General features: G+C 34.1%; 1 protein-coding gene across 1 annotated transcript in view; it reads left to right on the forward strand.

The window, feature by feature from the left end:
- The first annotated feature begins 10,787 nt into the window (after positions 1 to 10,787).
- Positions 10,788 to 17,958, forward strand: part of LOC127948436 (receptor tyrosine-protein kinase erbB-4) — a 158,851-nt gene continuing 151,680 nt past the window's right edge. Inside the window, exon 1 of the mRNA XM_052544872.1 lies at positions 10,788 to 11,165. Within this exon, the coding sequence (XP_052400832.1) occupies positions 11,087 to 11,165 (79 nt within the window). The 5' untranslated portion in view covers positions 10,788 to 11,086. The remainder of the gene's footprint in view (positions 11,166 to 17,958) is intronic.

A 17,958-nucleotide genomic window follows, 5' to 3' on the forward strand; every position in this document is an offset into this window, starting at 1 on the left:
AATTCAGTTTGATGGTCCTTATCACTCTGACTTCCAAATTGCATCTGTTTCCACTAAATGAATTTGTTGGCTGTACTCAGTTGAATGGGCAGCTCTGGTTGAGTGATTGATATATGAACTCATTTACTTGCTCACTGATGTATCACTGTATGATTTATTTTTCAGTGTGAGGTTGACTGGGTTCGTGAACATATTTATTGGTGGACGAGTGAAATGATCTAGAATCTGCTCTTTGTATGGATGCACTCTTGTGTGCAGGTTAATGGCTTAATCGACTGATCTGGAGCAGCTCGGCAAGTATGTGTGTGATTTGGTTGTGTATTTACAACCTTGTTTATTTTGTGGTAACTTCAGGAAAGCAAATAACTGTATGTATGTTGTTCATTTTTCAAGGTTGCTTCCTAAAAAAGGAGTTTTTTTTTTTTTTTTTTTTTTTTTTTTTGTGAATGTGCACCTAATGGCTGACAAACTGACGTATGTCACTAAAGTTGTAGGTGAAGTGTATAATTTATGTGACATTAGCGACACCGGACGGAATTGGAAAAATAATGGAATTGCCTAAGAGGCCATGCATTATTCTTTTTCTGTCCTGTTTTACAAAGAACACTTTTATTGTTGCCCTGACACAACATAGCTAAAGAAATTCAATGAAAATTGTTTAATTATCTGGAGAAAACAAGAACTATTTATATGGAGATTTTTTAATTATTTTAAAATTATAAGTAATATTTAATTTGTTGTGTGTGTGTGTGTGTATGTATGTGTGTGTGTTTGTGTGTGTACAACGTGATGTATTTAGCAATAATGCACTTTTTAAAACCTAATTTGATGCTTTCAGGGAATCATATAAATGAAGAATGGAGAGCAAAAGAAGTGTGGAAGAAGGTTTTCTTGGACTTGCCAGCCTTGGTTGGGGTCTCAAAGATTCTAGTTTCAATTGAATTCTCTGTCTCTGTCAAATGCTGTTATTAAACACAAGCCGAGATCTCCGGAGCAGAACACCCACGGATCCATAGAGAAAGCTCTTGCAACACAAAGCACATAATGAGAGGTTCTTCAAGCAGGAGGCGAAATCACAGAAAGTCTGATGTGGATGCTGTGCTGGAGATATTGTTTACCAGCTAGCGGCGTCTCCCACAGTTTAGCTTGCAGGTGGAGGCCGTCTCTGAACTTTATTTTCCGAGCGCCGTGTTCAAGAGGTTATTGGTTCTTTAAATCATCCGTGAGATGATCCTACTGTGTTACCCTGCTGAGGCGTCACCTCTCGGGTCTCCTCTATTGCGCTCTATTGAGGACTGGAAGCTTGATATAGAGTAAAAGGTCTCTCTTAGCATGTTTAGAGAGGCCACAGCTGTTTCGTTTTAAGAGGAATCAATTTCCAATGCTCTTATACTCACACAGGCGACGGTGTGCAACATGACGAGGGAACTGATGGGAAAATTACATATTATGGTGCAATGGAAAACATCACGAGGAGGATTGATGTTATTTGTTAAAGGAGAGGGGAGGATGTTTAAATTCATCAAGGTTGGTTTATCTTTTCGATTTAAAAATCTTTGGTAAATTTGTTGCTTGCTACTTCATTTAAGCTAGTTGAAGAAACCAGCTTCATGATAACTTGTTTTTAGCATCAAATGAAGGACCCACAATGAACCAAATTGGCATTGCACAGCTGACAATGAGAATAGCTGTCCAGTTATGCTTGCTAGAAAGCCAAGTAACTATTTTTTATTCAACCCGCACTCCTTGTGTAAATCTTCTGGAGCAATGCAAATATATATATATATATATATATTATATATAATATTAAAGGAATTAAAGGAAAGCTCAGATGTCTCTGAGATTTTTCATTTACATACAGATCAATGGGAAAAAAAGCATTTTATGACAATTAAAAAAAAAAAATGCTGCATGTACTGTACTGTATGTGAATGAGTGCAAGATAGGTTTGCTACTTCATTGAAACATCAATGTTTTTATCAGCTGTTTGGATTCTCATTCTGATGGCACCCATTCACTGCAGAGGATCCATTGGTGACCAAGTGATGTAGGCCTAATGCTAAATTTCTCCAAATTCTAGAACCACCCTTCAACAAACCTTGAAAAAGAAATAACTTGCATCATAATTAAAAATGATGATCCAAACACTAAAATGAAAAGCAAATCTATAGGATTAGGCATTCAGGTCTAAAAGCAGTTAAAGCACTGTTTTCTATTATCCTTGAGCATATTACATAAAAATGACAGAGTTTACAAGCTTTTTATGATAATGAAAAATGTTACAGTTTATATATAATGTACGTTTGCAAAGTATTCTATTCCAGTTTAATGACTAGATTTTCTAAACCGTGTTTAACACTGATCTCAGTACAATACCTTACCCAGTGACTTCCATTGTAAGTGCGTTACTATTGTTGCATATTTTTACAACCCCGGGGATGCATTGATTTTATCAACAGCATCGATTGCTTCAATTCCAGCAGGACATCCCAGTCTTTTAAAGTGGGTGTGTCAGCTTGACCAGAAATACAGTATGCTGGTGAATGCTGAATCATCACACATAAATTTGCTTCTGAAAAAATACATGATTGGTCTCATTTCAGACATTTTATCTGATCATCTGTCCCCAATAGTCATACATGTTCCAATAACAGACACACTCATGCATGAACACATTATGGTTTAATGTAAAAACATAAATAAACTAATAAATGAGCTTTATGATCAAATTAATTTCTAAGCCCAATTCACAATGACCAATTTAAGAACTGGGTGATGGCTTGTGAGATATAAACTGGCTATTGTGAAGAAAAAGTCAGTTCTGAGAAAAAAATAATAATAATAATTAATTAATAAAAAAAATAAAATGTGGCATTTTATTTCTTAATTCTGACTGTTTCTCACAGTTGTAAGGTTATATCTCACAACTCTTCGACCTTTCTCCTCAGAATTGATTTTATATATATATATATATATATATATATATATATATATATATATATATATATATATATATATATATATATATATATATATATAATGATATATATATTATAAATCATTAATATTAAAAATAAGCTATATATATATATATATATATATATATATATATATATATATATATATATATATATATATATATATATATATACATATTGGGTTAAAAAAACTCACAATAGAAGCATGGAATGTCCCTTCATAACTCACTGGAATATAACACTGCAGTGCTGACTTGACCAAAAACAAGCTAGAATATTTAGGAAGGGATTTATGTAGATTAGCACTGCAGTCTTCCAATTACCTAGTGGGATCAGCTCTACTAATAGATGCATAAGGTCGGGATCCAGGGACTAGATTTGGTGGATTAAACACCCTGATTGGATTGGTCACCCCTGGATGGTCCGTTATGAAAAGAGCTGAGGTGACGTGCTGGTAGAAAACAGCCAAAAACATTCCCTGTGTGGGGGGTGAGAAATGTAATCTTTGTTTTTAATGAAGGATGCAGAGGGAGAACTGCAGTGGGATGCATATTTTGGTTTGTGTGTACATTCGTCTGAAATTATGCCATTTAATTTAATCAGCTGCTGTTTTCCTAACAATGATTTTATTATTTTAATTTTTTTTGCCCATCTGTTAACAATTTAGCAATTAAAAGCACCCCCCCCCCAAAAAAAAAATAGTTTTGTTGAAATAGTTTTAAGAAGATTACTATTCAATCTATTTTTGAGATTTATATATTTTCAGTTAGAACTTTGGTTCTTGCTTGAAGAAGTCTTTAAGTGAACAAACTGTAACTATCACATGAAGAAGTATTCAGCAACTACACTGGTTTAAATCTCATGGTTTGTTGTATGCTGTGCATGTTTGATTCCCTAAAATTAACCATTGAACCAATCCGAATGAGTCGTGTTTGTGAACGGAATGAGAGAAGTCATTGGGCTGAATCAAAAACCCTAATGTAGCTGTTAAAGGCTCTTCTAAGATGTTCAGTAATTAGAGTAATCGATTCTAACCTTTGCAATCAATTTTCAATTAACAACGTTTAAAAGAATCGATTCTTTTTGGCATTGACTCCTAGGTTTAATAATATTGTCAATAATAATTGACCCTAATGTCTTATAACATCAAGGTCAATGTTACCTAAGGAGCCAATAATTGAACACAATCATTTTAAAGGAACATTATGTTTAATCAGCTACAGTAAATTATAACTTATCAAATGTTCAGTTTGTGTCAGGTGTTCAGCATTTACTCATCCTTATTCTTTTTTTGTTGTGGATTAAGAAATGATTAGGAAATTACAAAAGTTATTCTAAATGGCCATACTGAGTGATGAACATAGATTATTTATAAACGGGTTAATCTTTGCTCTCTATGGCAAACATTCTCCATTTCATCCTAATCGTAGTCCTTTGTGTGGATCTCTGGTGAAAGCAGGTGGGATTATTGACATTTACTCATGTAAATTTTGCCAGAGGTAATATTTTATGCCTGAGTGGTGACATTTCTGAGGTTTGTGAAATTGCTTTATGAAACAGCAGAGAGAACAGAAGAGTTTTTTTTTTTTTTTTTTTCTCCAGGTTTGGGATATATTGACTCCCTGGTCAAATGTTGGTCAGCGTTAACTTAGGAAAGCCTACGGTAAATGTCAAGCCACATAATTAAAAAAAGGGGGATGTAATTAACACAGCTTTACCTAAGTGCAACTCAAAATTTTGTTCTTATATATATATATATATATATATATATATATATATATATATATATATATATATATATATATATATATATATATATATATATATAGTTCCATGCAACATTTGTGAAATGTTGACCCCCTTATTATTGGTTGTTGTCTTCAAACATGATACCTCACTGCCAAGAAATCAATAAGCATAATTTGCACTTTCTATACAATAGGGAATTTGGCCCTTAGAACACAAACACAGCATGAACTATGGTGGAAATATCAGAATTTTGCACATTTTTAACAGCACAATGACAACGTGAACACTTGAATTATATCACCGTCCTCCCACACCGCTTGTGTACAGCGTATTTCAACAACAATGTTTTCCCAGTGTGCATTCTGTCATCCATGGCGGCTGTGAATGAGTGACAACTGTGCTGTCAGTCACTTGTCAGTTTGAAAAGCTTTGGGGGAGAGAGATAGCTGCTGATTTGAAAGCCCGTTGTCTGAGGTATCTATTGGACACTATTGAACTGTCAAGACTAGTACAGTATGAGGAAATACTCATGCTTATTTGCACTTATTTGTTACACACATTTTGCAGATAGCATCTTTAAGTATTATGCTACAACCTGAAAAACTGTAATATTTTGAAATCAAATAAAATCACTGTTTCCTATTTGAGTATTGTATTGTATGGAATTTAACTTATTTGTGTGATGCAAAGATGAATTTTCAGTAGCCATTACTTCAGTCTTCAGTATCACATGATCCTTCAGAAATCATTCTAATATGCTGATTTGCTTATTATCAGTGTTGAAAACATCAGTCATAATTCCAAACTTTCTGAAAGTGTAGATTTTACTGTATTGCACAATTTATTAACTATGTTTAAGGTCTTTTTTGCTCATGGATGCTTATGATTACCTTTAACATGCACAAATGATCAGTTATGTCATTGCTTAATTGTCTTGAAAATGGCAAAATTGCAAGGTATAATTCTAATTAAAATTTCATATTCCAGTGCTCATGTACTTATCTCTACTCAGTTCCCTCCATTAGGCACGATCTTTGTTAAAAATCTTTCTTTCTTTTCTTTTTTTTTTTCAGAGCCAAAATGGCACACAAACCTGATTAGAAATGTCTGTGAGTGTTGGAAATTAACACATACTCACCCACAAAAGCATATTCAGTTGCCATAATTGGTCAAAAAAGTTGACCTCAATATCATAAATGAATATCTGGTGATGCATCCTAAAGAGCTGTCATAATTTCAGTGAGTGCCCTCGTACACCTTTATATCCATCTACCCTCCTCTAAACGACTCACAGTTGCATTTTAATCCATGATTAGCATAAAGCCATAAATCACTGAAGAGGAGGCCAACTAAGTATTATGACACAATGACCTACAGATGCTGTGAAAGTAGTGAGCAAGATGAGAGGATGCAAAAAAAGATGGAAGGTAAAGTGGAGATGCCCTTACCTTTACCCTCGCTATCACTTCACATTCTGATTAGATGTCACACACATTTAAAATTCTGGGAGGGAATGTAACGAGACAGGGCTCAACACATATACCTGACGCACACCACTACAGAAATGCCCTTGAGCAAGTAGGAAGTTGGCAAATACAATATGTTTGTTGCATATGTAATATATATATGTTATTTATCACTTACAGTATGTGCATATATTAAACCTGTTAGTACACTTATACTGAAAACATAGGAGTTTGGGTAGAAATTGTTCAGTATTTGAAGGTAACAGAACTTCAGATGTCTGAGCTATGGTGTATATTTTGCTGTATTTTACTGTCTCTTAACTATGATTAAATGAATAGATTTCAATTTTAAGGTTAAATTATCTATATATTTATTTATTTCTGAGGTGACATGAAAACACACATTAAATATATATAACTTCCATTTTTTTTATATATATTTTTTTTTTTTTTACCATCCATGATTTTGGTATTAGTTTTAAGACCTATAATATGTGTGACAAATAACTGGAATTCCTGTAGGGGTGTGCATCAGGGATGCATGCTGAGCCCTGTCTGATTTTCTGAAGTTGTAAATAAAACAAAGATTTTTGGACTACATTTTGCAATAATATTCTATTTCAGTCTTTCTACTTAATTGTTTTAATTTAATCCATTGTGTTATACATTTATAAAAATTGTTTCTTCACCAATTTGTTTACATTCTCTCCAAAAAAAAAAAAAAAAAAAAAAAAAATGTGCATGACATATGATCATCATTTTTCACTAAAGTAATATCTAAATTTATTGTCTATGCTGCTTGTGCCTAAACTGAGATCAATTCACAAAGTCATATTTGGGGAAAATGGGGATTTTAGCTGATCCTCAACTTTCCAAGCATGTCAGTGAAAGAATCATAGCAGTTGGAAATTTGTATTGAGATTATTGAGGTTTCCTTTTTTTCTTACAAATTAAGTTTTTTTTTTTTTTTATGTTGATGGTGAACCTTTTGTATGCTATTGAGTAATCAAGATGTTTACTGGAAAATCTACTAGCCGCATTTAGGCTCATGCAATTACAGCACAACATTCTCTGTGGCAGCATGATAATGAGAAAATACAAAGAAAAAGCACAAAATAAACACTTAATGTGTATCCTTTGTGCTTCATTTTCTTGCATTAGTGATAAAGACTCTTGTTAATTAATTTATTAGTGCATCCATTTTATTTGGCTGTAAATCACTTTGCACATCACGCTAATTATGATTTCCGCATTGATTACATCATGAAGAATGCTTTATGGGAGTGGCCGGTTATTGCTGAACTTTTGGGATTCCTATTTCTATGGTAACAGGTACTTCTCTTTTCCTGAAGCTTTCTTTAAGATTTTGGGTAGCGTAGTTTTTATTTATTTATTTGTTTTTCTTTCTTTCTGGTAATTAAACCTAATATTTGAATTAATTGACCCTAGGTTTTCTACGGCTTGTATTATTGTTTACTTTATCATGAAAAAAAATTCATCTATGGTGAAAATAAATATGATTTTTCTTTCCACAATAATTCATCTGTTATTACAGATCCCATGATAATCCAGTATAAATTAAACAAAATGTTATTTGTTGACCTGGATGGCTGAGAATCTCCACAGACATATTTGTGTTCAGATTATATTAAAGTAACACAATGGGACCTGTGGTCTTTTTTTATGCGATGAAGATGACCATGTGTGGGGTCCTGCTGAGTGAGGTGCTCAAGGCTCTGATTTCCTTTACAACTGCCCCTGTGTGCAAATAGCAAGTTCTCCACCAAGACAGGGTTGATGTTTGCTTAGCGACAAAAAGCCAGACTGGTTATTTACTCGGCTCAGCACTGTACTTGGTCAGTTCATGACTGTGCATCTTTAGTATATTCCATACTCAGATCAGACTCTCAGCCCCAGGTTCCTTGAATTTTTTTATCATATAGTTATAACATCAATAGCAGGGCTGACTCAAACAGCTGACAACAGATTTGTTGGATATTCTTGAATATCCATTTTTTTGTTTTTGTTTTTTTGTATTCAGTTAAAATAATATTTCTCCCAAAAATAGTTATGATAAAAAAATAAAAATAAAAAAGAGCAGCATTGGATTTTTAATGTTTTGAAACAGATCTTTTATGCTCACCAAAGCTGTTATTATTTGATCAATAATAAAAAAAAAAAAAAGGTCAAATGTTGAAATACCGGTAACTGTTTTACATTTTAATAAATGTTCAAATGTTATTTACTCCTGTGATGGCGAAGCTACATTTTCAGCATAATTACCCCGGTCTTCAGTGTCACTCGAGCCTTCAGAAATCATTGTGAATATGCTTATTTGTGTTTATGAAACATTACATTTTATTATTAATGTTGAAAAAGGTTGTGTTGCTTTATATTTTTGAGAAAACCATGATATTTTTATTTTTATTATTCTTTATAGAAATAAAATGTTCAAAGGAACTGCATTTTAAACAGCATTTATTTAAACATTTTAATCTGTGTGTAACAGTAAATAAATAACATCAAATGCCACTGGCTCATATTTTGTGACCAAGTTTTGTGACATGCCAAGTCTAAATAAGCATAATTTCTGCAATTAGTATGAGGACTCAATTTCAAACTGTTTGACATTTCTTTTAAACAATAATTAAGGCTGTGCCTTCTAAGAAAAAAAATATAGTTTCATCATGAGGGTGTTCTAGTAGATGGAATAGCTCTATAGATTATATATTATATATTCTATAAAAATATAATGATAGTAGACAACTGAAGACAAATTCTCCTGCGGCACGATTACTTGTACTACTTCAGACACTACTTTTGGCTGTATGCATAACTGTAAATGGAGAACAAAACCCACTAACAGAAAATGAAACTTAATTACAGTACCTGGATACTACTTGTTTTCTTCAGATAATAGATAAGATAAATACAGAATAACAAATCCATTTTGCAAGAGTAAAGCAAACATCGTTTTGCTTTAAACTGAATTAAATTCATAAAACTTTGCTTTGAGAGAATTTTGCAAACAAAATGATACCAAAAGCAAAGGAAATCTTAAGTCAAGGGTGAAGAAAAAAAAAAAAAATAGGCTCTAGTTGTCTTTACAAACCTTGCCAGTAAATGTGGACTTCTCTCGACCTTCACCTCCGAGTCTTAAGAGCAGAAAGTGCAAGGAATTACTGGCTCAGAGCCATTCTACTTGTGTGAATGCCCCCTGTTCTGCCCTAAAAGGGACATTGGAACATATTGATCTGATAGAATTGAACAAAAACACACAGTGGCCTTCTGCAGTTCTTCATGGAGCTGCTATTAGAGTCGCCAGAGTGATTTACACCAGAGTGTGGACACAGGTGTGTTTGACTGTTTGACATAATATAATTGTAGTGAAATATGTGTTGCTTGCAAAAAAAAAAAAAAAAAGAAAAAAAAAGAACAATAACAACAACTATAATAATAATAGTTATTTATATAATTAAATTAAGGCATTTAGCAGACCCTTTTATCCCAAGCGACTTACATTATATTCAGGCTATCAATTTTTACTTATGTGTGAACCCCCGAACGCTTGATAGAGCAATGCTCTACCAGTTGAGCTACAGAAACACACACACACACACACACACACACACACACACACACATGTATGTATATATATATATATATATATATATATATATATATATATATATATATATATATATATATATATATATATATATATATACTGTACTGAACACAAGAATCAGAAAAAAACATTCTGTAAATTAATTTACATTCATAATAGTAAGTATATTGTGTGTTAAAGTCTAACCACCCACTGTCAAATACCTGCTCTGAAGGAGATTATGGTTTACAGAGGGAACTGGTTTTGATCATGCTGAGTCACCATTAAGAATGCATTCTTGATTGTAATGTGAGGGCCTCTAGTGGTTAGGGACTGAACAGGTTAATAGAGTTCAGCCTGACACAGACGCATACACTTATGAAGTATCAGCGTGTCACAATACCACTTTCTATACTATGACCATCATATATAGACAGGTCGTCACGCAAAAAAATGCTGTCATTTTATATGAATAATTAAAGTACTGTAGGCCTCTATTCGTAGTGTCAATAGAGCATAATAAGGCTGTAAAAGGAAAGTGTGATACTTTATATTATATTAGAATTAGTATTAGAACTTATTTTGATATTAATATTAGATCCTATTTGAATGTGACTGTATGATTTTTTTTCTTCCAGTTATTAATTTACAGGTTTTGCTTTAACTTCTGGGGCATAATTAATTATAATAAATACATTTAATAATACATTTACACTGAAAAATGGTTGCATTCAGATTTTCACCTGAAAATAGTTGTGTAAAGCCTTATATATATATATACCACATGACCACATGTCTACAAAATCACACTATTTTACAGATAAAGCTATATTTTATGAAGGGAGCCCCTCTCAGGAGGATTCTCCTTAGCATACTTGTGTTTAAAAGCCGCTGACATAGCAGCAGTGAAAGCAGGTGTATATGCAAAGCAGACATTGGTGGGCGTGGCCTCGTCTGCTTAAGCGCCTCTTTTGACCATTCATAATTCAGGTAGGCGGTGTTCAGCACAAGGAGGGGCGTGTCTTGACTCAAACAGAAGTTGCGAATCCATCGAGATAATGACATGGTTACAAGTCGTTCAATCCGGATAATCAGACACAATTACTTTTCAAAAACAAAAACAGCGCAAAAGCAAGCCAGTCCAGCTGTGTTTATTGTTACAAAATGTGCTGCGGAACGAAGACGTGAGTGTGCGCGCTGGAGACGCAGACGTTGGACTGTCAATGCCCGGATTCTCTATTGATCATGCTAATGTATGGAGATATAACTTCTTAAAATAAGCAGAAATGTGGTCGGCTCGTTTTCCTATCTTCTTCTGTCTCGTTTTCTTAACTGTGGTGGTTCAGAGGAGCAGCGGGCAGTCAGGTGAGTGATAGTACCGGTGCGTAAAGGTCTTGGCAAGCTGCGCACTTGTCCGGTGTGCGCTGTTGTTATCGACTACTTTGCTACACTTAAACGACCGGAGATTAAAAGATTGTGAAGTGTATGCTTTAGGCACAGTGTATCCCCTCGTCTTTATGACGGCCAGAGGAGGAATTCATTGGAATCACACACATACTTGAGGACTCAATGCAGCATGTACCATCTCTAGTTTGTTTATACATTTCGTCCAGTGCTTATTTTGTAATATTGTCAATCAGTAGTCAGGATATGGCACGCTAGGCAATCTGGTTTCATCGATAATTATACTTTCCTGAAATTGATTGAATTATATAAGTACAGCAGCAGAGTGTATTTAATATTGGGGATGATGGTGACGATTAAAAAAAAAAAAAAAAAAAACTTTTTTCTTTTAATTATAGTTGGTACTGTCAAGGATTTCTTAAGGTATTGTCAGGACATTGTGCCAATGTCACGTAGAAAGTTTCTAGTCAATACACCAAAGCATTGCTGAGATACAGCCTTAGTCTGGCATGCTTGCTGTCAAACTTGTTGACATGTTACATGAGAACTTGGGAATTTAAAAGAAAGCATTTGATATCTCAGTCCAGCGTGGTCTGAAGATGATCTGACCCTAATTTGGTCAACATCCAATGAACTCTGAGAAGGATTAAGAAAGAAAAAAAAAAAAAAGAAAAAAAAAATTGTTTAAATGCATTTCAAAATGGCTGATGTCCAATATGGCCGACCTTAGCTCTTGACTTTAGCACAAACAATTGCAATGTTCTACGCAAATCCAGTAGTTGGTGCAGTCTACAAACTGATCTCTTTTGCCAGTGATATCTGACAAGTTTTGTTTCAATTGGCAAACTCATTGCAAAGATTTACCACTTCCTGTTTGCCAACCTCGCTGCAAAAACTGTTGTTGTGTTACATGTGAACGGTTTGATTAATCAGATTGATTTATTTCAGTTTTGACAAGAATAGTCTGACTGTGTTCTGAACCAAATTTGATAGGTGGATTTTGATAGCATGCTTTTTATGAAATTGAAAATGGTGGGAATTACATGACTTAGCATGTTCCAAAGAATCAGGGGCAAAATAATAAAATAAATAAATAAACCTTTTCAGACCAGTTTTGAATGTTTCAAATAAGAAACGTGAGTGTAATTTTGACCTGTTGGTGGCGCGTGAGAGAATGAGATGGAAACACCAGAATGGCCATTTGGGAATGTTGAGACTCTTCCCATTCACTGTGATAAATTTCACAACTTTATATCATGTGGATCTATGTGCTGTCATAGACTTCCAGTCAGGGGAGAGTCTATTTTAATGTGTCGATGCGCGCAAAGGCGCTTAGTGGAACGCAGCGCGGGAGCGCGCTCAGCGGAACGCGCGTTTCCTGCGCGCTTGGCATCGCGCTGCGGACCCCTACGCTGTGTTTAAATAGCTGCTCAGCATATTTCTGCATCCCTACTGTGAGAAGCGAACTCAGCGTTGGCGGTGCGTGAATTAAGTTTTGTTGTGCAGTGTATGAACAAGGAGAAATGTGGAAGGAGTTTATCATGACACAAATATAAATGAGCGTTATGACGCAAAACGGTGTTAAGCCTGTATCCAAGGAGGCAGACTTGTACTGTTGATTTATGTGTGTTTAGTTCTTATAATGAATATAACTGTTGACTGAATGTACAAATGTCATCAAAACATGTTTACTGTTTACCTCAAATGAAAATAGTGATATTATTTATAGATGATATGATTAGGCTATGACTCTCAGCCGTTATCATTTTCTGTTTATTACAGTAACATGTTATTACACCGTTTTTTTAATCTAAAATTACTGAATAAAATCAGGATCCATAAATATGTAAAAAAAAAAAAAAAAAAACGAATAATAATCATGTTTTTTGCAGTTATCATAAGAATCGTTTGTTGTTTGTTTGTTTACTAGACATGCTTTTGGTAGGTTTAGTGAGATTTGCAAAAATATAGATGAAATATTCTGAGACTATAATGTAATCTTTACTCTTTAGTTTATAGTTCAAATGAAAAACATGACTGAATTGTTTGAGTGACTGATTGATTATAGGCTCATGGTCACACTGCATTTCAATCACAGTCAGAATGACATGCTAATTGATTATCTATATCTTCAGATGAAACATTAATATCAATTAAGGATTATTTATATAATGGTTAGATTACTTCAACTGAAAAATGTAATGCATCTTCTTACATTTATTACTGAATTGATAAGGTAAAGGTCAATTGGAGGATTTTAAGATCGCTATAGTACCAAACATTTTTCATTTACTGGAGGCCATGTGGAAGATATATTTAAAATCCCCCCTACAGAAAACTCTTTACAAATTATTTTAGGGTCATCAGGTTTCATATTTGTGCTGGTCATTTTTTTTTCATACATTTTCCTTTATATCTAATTTCTGCTTCAGCTCACTCAGCCTGCAGATAAATGACACCACATCTGACCCAGGCTGAGATGTGACATTTAAGTTCTAAAGGATATTGACTCGGGAATGCAGTCAAATTATTACTCAGCGTCAACTTGGATTAAGCCCCATTTGAGAGCCCCAATGAGTCTCCCAGTAATTAAGCTTGTCACTGATACGGTGTCTAGACATGAATATTTTTTATGAGCAGGAAATGTTGTTTGCAATTTCAGCCAAGCTTAATCCTCTTATTAGGAATTTGTTTGTCATGGAGTCATAACTTTAAAATACACTTGCTGTCCATGTCTTACAGAAGGACATTTATTGCAGTCATGTGGACATTTAATAAATTAATATTTAAACAATGATCTTTTTATAGCATTAATATATTCAACATTTTCAGAACTGCAAATCATGATATTTCAAAATATCACCAAACACACACATACATCATGGACGTGTCAGTTCTTTGGTGTGGAGTAAACCAATAAAGCTAATTATAATCTATGAGATTGCCCTTTTTTCAGTAGCCAAAATAATTCTCCCTTTCACCAGTTTAAGAGTTTGTTCTTTTTCCACCACTTGACATTGTTCTCTGAAAAGAAATGCCTGCTGGTCTCTTTCTGTGCTTCTGTCCGTTTGCCTCTAAGACATCGTCCCCCTCCTTCATCCTCAGTGTCTCCTCACTGTCTCTCAGTCTTTCTCCATCCTCTCAGAACTGTTTGGCTCGGTGCCTCTTCGTCAGCTGTGATCCGTTACTTCCCATACTAATGTGATCATTTATACAGGCACACAACATCTGAAACTGAAGCAATAAACTGCATCTGAAGACAGCTCAAGTTATTTTGGATGCAGCACAACCTCCATGTCTTTTATGTTTGCAGTTAATCTGGCCTTTTTTTATTATTCTTCATCCACAGTTTGAACAGCTATAACAATACCTGAAGACACTGACTTGACTTTACGTGCATGAAGGATCTGTGGCTTATTATATTTTGTGTAATTATGGGATAGTTGGGATGTGTGGTTGCCTAGCAACTAGCAGTTAATTTGGCAATATTCAGAATGTTCTTTTTGAGTTTGAAACATGAAATTTCAGAAAAAGTCCCTCCCTTCTTAGAGAAGAAAAATTTGCCTGAAGAATTTAACTTCTGCTATGAATTTTATTTTTTGATATGTCTTAACCCTTAAGTTTTTGTGGATCTACAAATTCAAATTTAAGGCAATTGCATCTCCATAGACTCTGATGTTAAATATTGCTTATGCTTGCAATAGGTGAAAATTGTACAATTAGATTATCATTCATAATTGTACTGGTGTTTGGTTTTAATTGAAGTTGTCATTTCTGTTTTGGTGTCTAATTAATTTGACTAGCTTCTACAAAATGACTGATGAATTTGTGACAAAATACTGTATATTTTTTATACTGTGTACTAACTTTACTAATGACCTTACTTGTCTGCATGCAACGATGATGGAAGCATTTTATTTTCCCTTTTTAATGTTAATGAGACTTTTTATCAGAAACTTTTTTGCTCTATCTATTTTATTCTCTGCTGTTGCCATTTTTAGGGTTGTGACTTGCAAGTTGAGAAATGCTGGTTTAACAGAAACGACCAGATCATGTTTTTTTATTCTTTATTTAATTTAAGAATTAGCGTGCTGCTTCACAAGTTGGAAACACTGGTCACTTTGTCCCCTTAAACTCTTCCTTGTGTGCCAGTGACCTGTAATAAATGAGCTTGTGCTTAGAAATGGCAGCTGTGGTAGTGGATGGGAGAGAAAGGTAAAGAGGGACTGAAAGAGAGGGGAGAGAGAGCAAACGGGAGAGAGCGATAAGCGATTGTACTCCAGCATCTCTGTTTCTTCTTGTGCTCATCAAGCCTCATGGCCTCTCTTCTGTTGCTCGGTTTATGTGAGATAGAGGGCAGATGTCACGTCGCAATCCTATAGAAATATAACTGCAGTTTCTTTCCGTTTAAAGGTTCATAAAACTCCTACTGTGAAGGTGGGGTGATAGTGTGTCACCTTGGATTACTGGTTTACAAAGACCTTGTGAGAATCTATAATCGTAGCTTTATGTTCACATTGGAGAGCTCATCACTTATTTTCCTCGATGCAGTGAAAGTTTTGGGTGAAAAAAGACCAGTTGAACTGTACCATGAAGTTTAACCTTATAATGCAGACTTGTATTACAATAGATGCTATATTTACTTAGACAAAAGCTATTATTTATTTATTTGTTTGTTTAGAACAAGACAGGAATGCACATTAATGCACAGCACTTTTACTGGCTCACTTCCTTTAAGTCTCTAAATGAACAGATGAATATTTTTTCTCATGCTCTTTCCAATCATTCTGCATTCAGTTGATCCTCTTTAATACTGGAGTCTACCATATGGTTTTACTACCTATATATAGCTGGCCACTGGTAGGGTTGGGCAGTGAGTTATTGGACACCCCCTCTCTATTTGAATTCATTTCTTATTTTATCTCTCTGGGATATCCAGCACTTGGAATGATGGGAATTACATGTAGCTGCTGGGAATGGGCTGTAAATTGCATGCATGTAATTTGATACACATGAACAAATTAATGTTTCACAGAACTATAATAACTTGACTGAGGGCACTGTCTGAACCAAGGCTGGAAGATATGATTGTATTCACCATATAAAGGTAGAGATCTGGTATACAGTTTATACCAGCCTAAAGTTGAATTCAAGTGTTACATAATTCATAACAAATAAGTCTCACATCTTTTGGTTTTGTAAAATAGCAATTAGATGAAGCTCTTTCAATTCGTTGGATTATCCAACGTTATCACATAGATATGTGTTGGTAACACTTTACAGTAAGGTCCCATTATTTAACACTGTTGGAATTAACATTAACTGATATTAATAAATTATTTAGATTTTTGGTTGAAAAGTAAGTATATAAACTTTTATTGTTTAAGAAAATGACTGATTGTTTCGCTAGATAAGACCATTATTCTTCGGCTGGGATCATTTGAAGCTGCATTGAAACTGCAATTTAGACCTTCAACCCACTGACAACCATTGAAGAACACTATATGGAGAAAAATCCTGCAATGTTTTCCTCAAAAACCTTAATTTCTTTACAACGGAAGTCAGAAAGACATGAAAAGGGGTGAGTAAATAATCAGGAATGTTTTATTCTGGAAGTGAACTTTTCTTTGAATTTTAGCCTCACTGATAGCAGAAACAACCCAGAGCTCTGAAACCTCTTTGCATGGTCTTTTATGTGCCACAGAGAAGTATCTTCATCACAACTGTATAAAAACATCACATCTCAGTGTGCAAAACATACTGGAGTGCTGTCACAAAGTGATGTCCCTAATGGCATCGGTTTCTGTGAAAGATGGCATTTGTGATTTACCGGAACATCTTAAAATGAGCTGTACTTGTGTACAGAAAGCATTACAGCTGTATTCTTATTCTGTGTTGAGCAATTTTAGAAAATGCACTGCTTTCTTTAAATATGTAGGGGCTTAGACCTGGATTTGTAATGTGTATGGATTTATGTAGCAGAGTGGTTAAACAACTATCAGATATACTGATACTGACCAAGCTTGAGCATAGTTATTAATTTGCTTGTTTGTTTATAATTTGTTTTATATTTGCTATTTATTTATTTAACATTTGTTTTATATTTTAATTAATTTATTTTATTAGTTTTATTGTTTAATTTGTTTATATATATATATATATATATATATATATATATATATATATATATATATATATATATATATATATATATATATATATATATATATACCAACCTGTCCTCCAACCAATACGCTTATATAGGTCGTTTGTCCAAATCCCTGAAATACGACCCATCAGAGCGTATACTACAATTGCGCTCCTAACGGCAAAAGGTTGTTTTCAAATTAATGTTTTGTACTCTTTTGTTTGCCCTCTGGTTTGTGTTTTGTGTAGCTCAGTTAGTAGATTATTGAGTTATACCTTGATATGTAATCATGCTATCATGTGTTCGATCCCAGGGAACAGACGTACACGAAAATATATATGCTTAATAAATCATAATTTAGCATGATTTATGTGAGGGTTAGGTTTAGGGGTGGGGTTAGGTGTGGTAATTCGAACGAATAAACAACCTACAGTAGTAAAATATGTAGGAAATACTGTGAGATTGGTGTAAAACACCCACACATTGCATTTAAATAAACGTGCGTTTTGATTGGTAATGACGTTATACTTCAATTCATGACGACAGACGCAAAGCGATACTGTCATTATTTTTAACTTTAAAACGTAAATATAGGTCGTAATAAAT

The sequence above is a fragment of the Carassius gibelio genome, chromosome B1 (assembly GCF_023724105.1).
Source record: "Carassius gibelio isolate Cgi1373 ecotype wild population from Czech Republic chromosome B1, carGib1.2-hapl.c, whole genome shotgun sequence".
Taxonomy (NCBI): Eukaryota; Metazoa; Chordata; class Actinopteri; order Cypriniformes; family Cyprinidae; genus Carassius; species Carassius gibelio.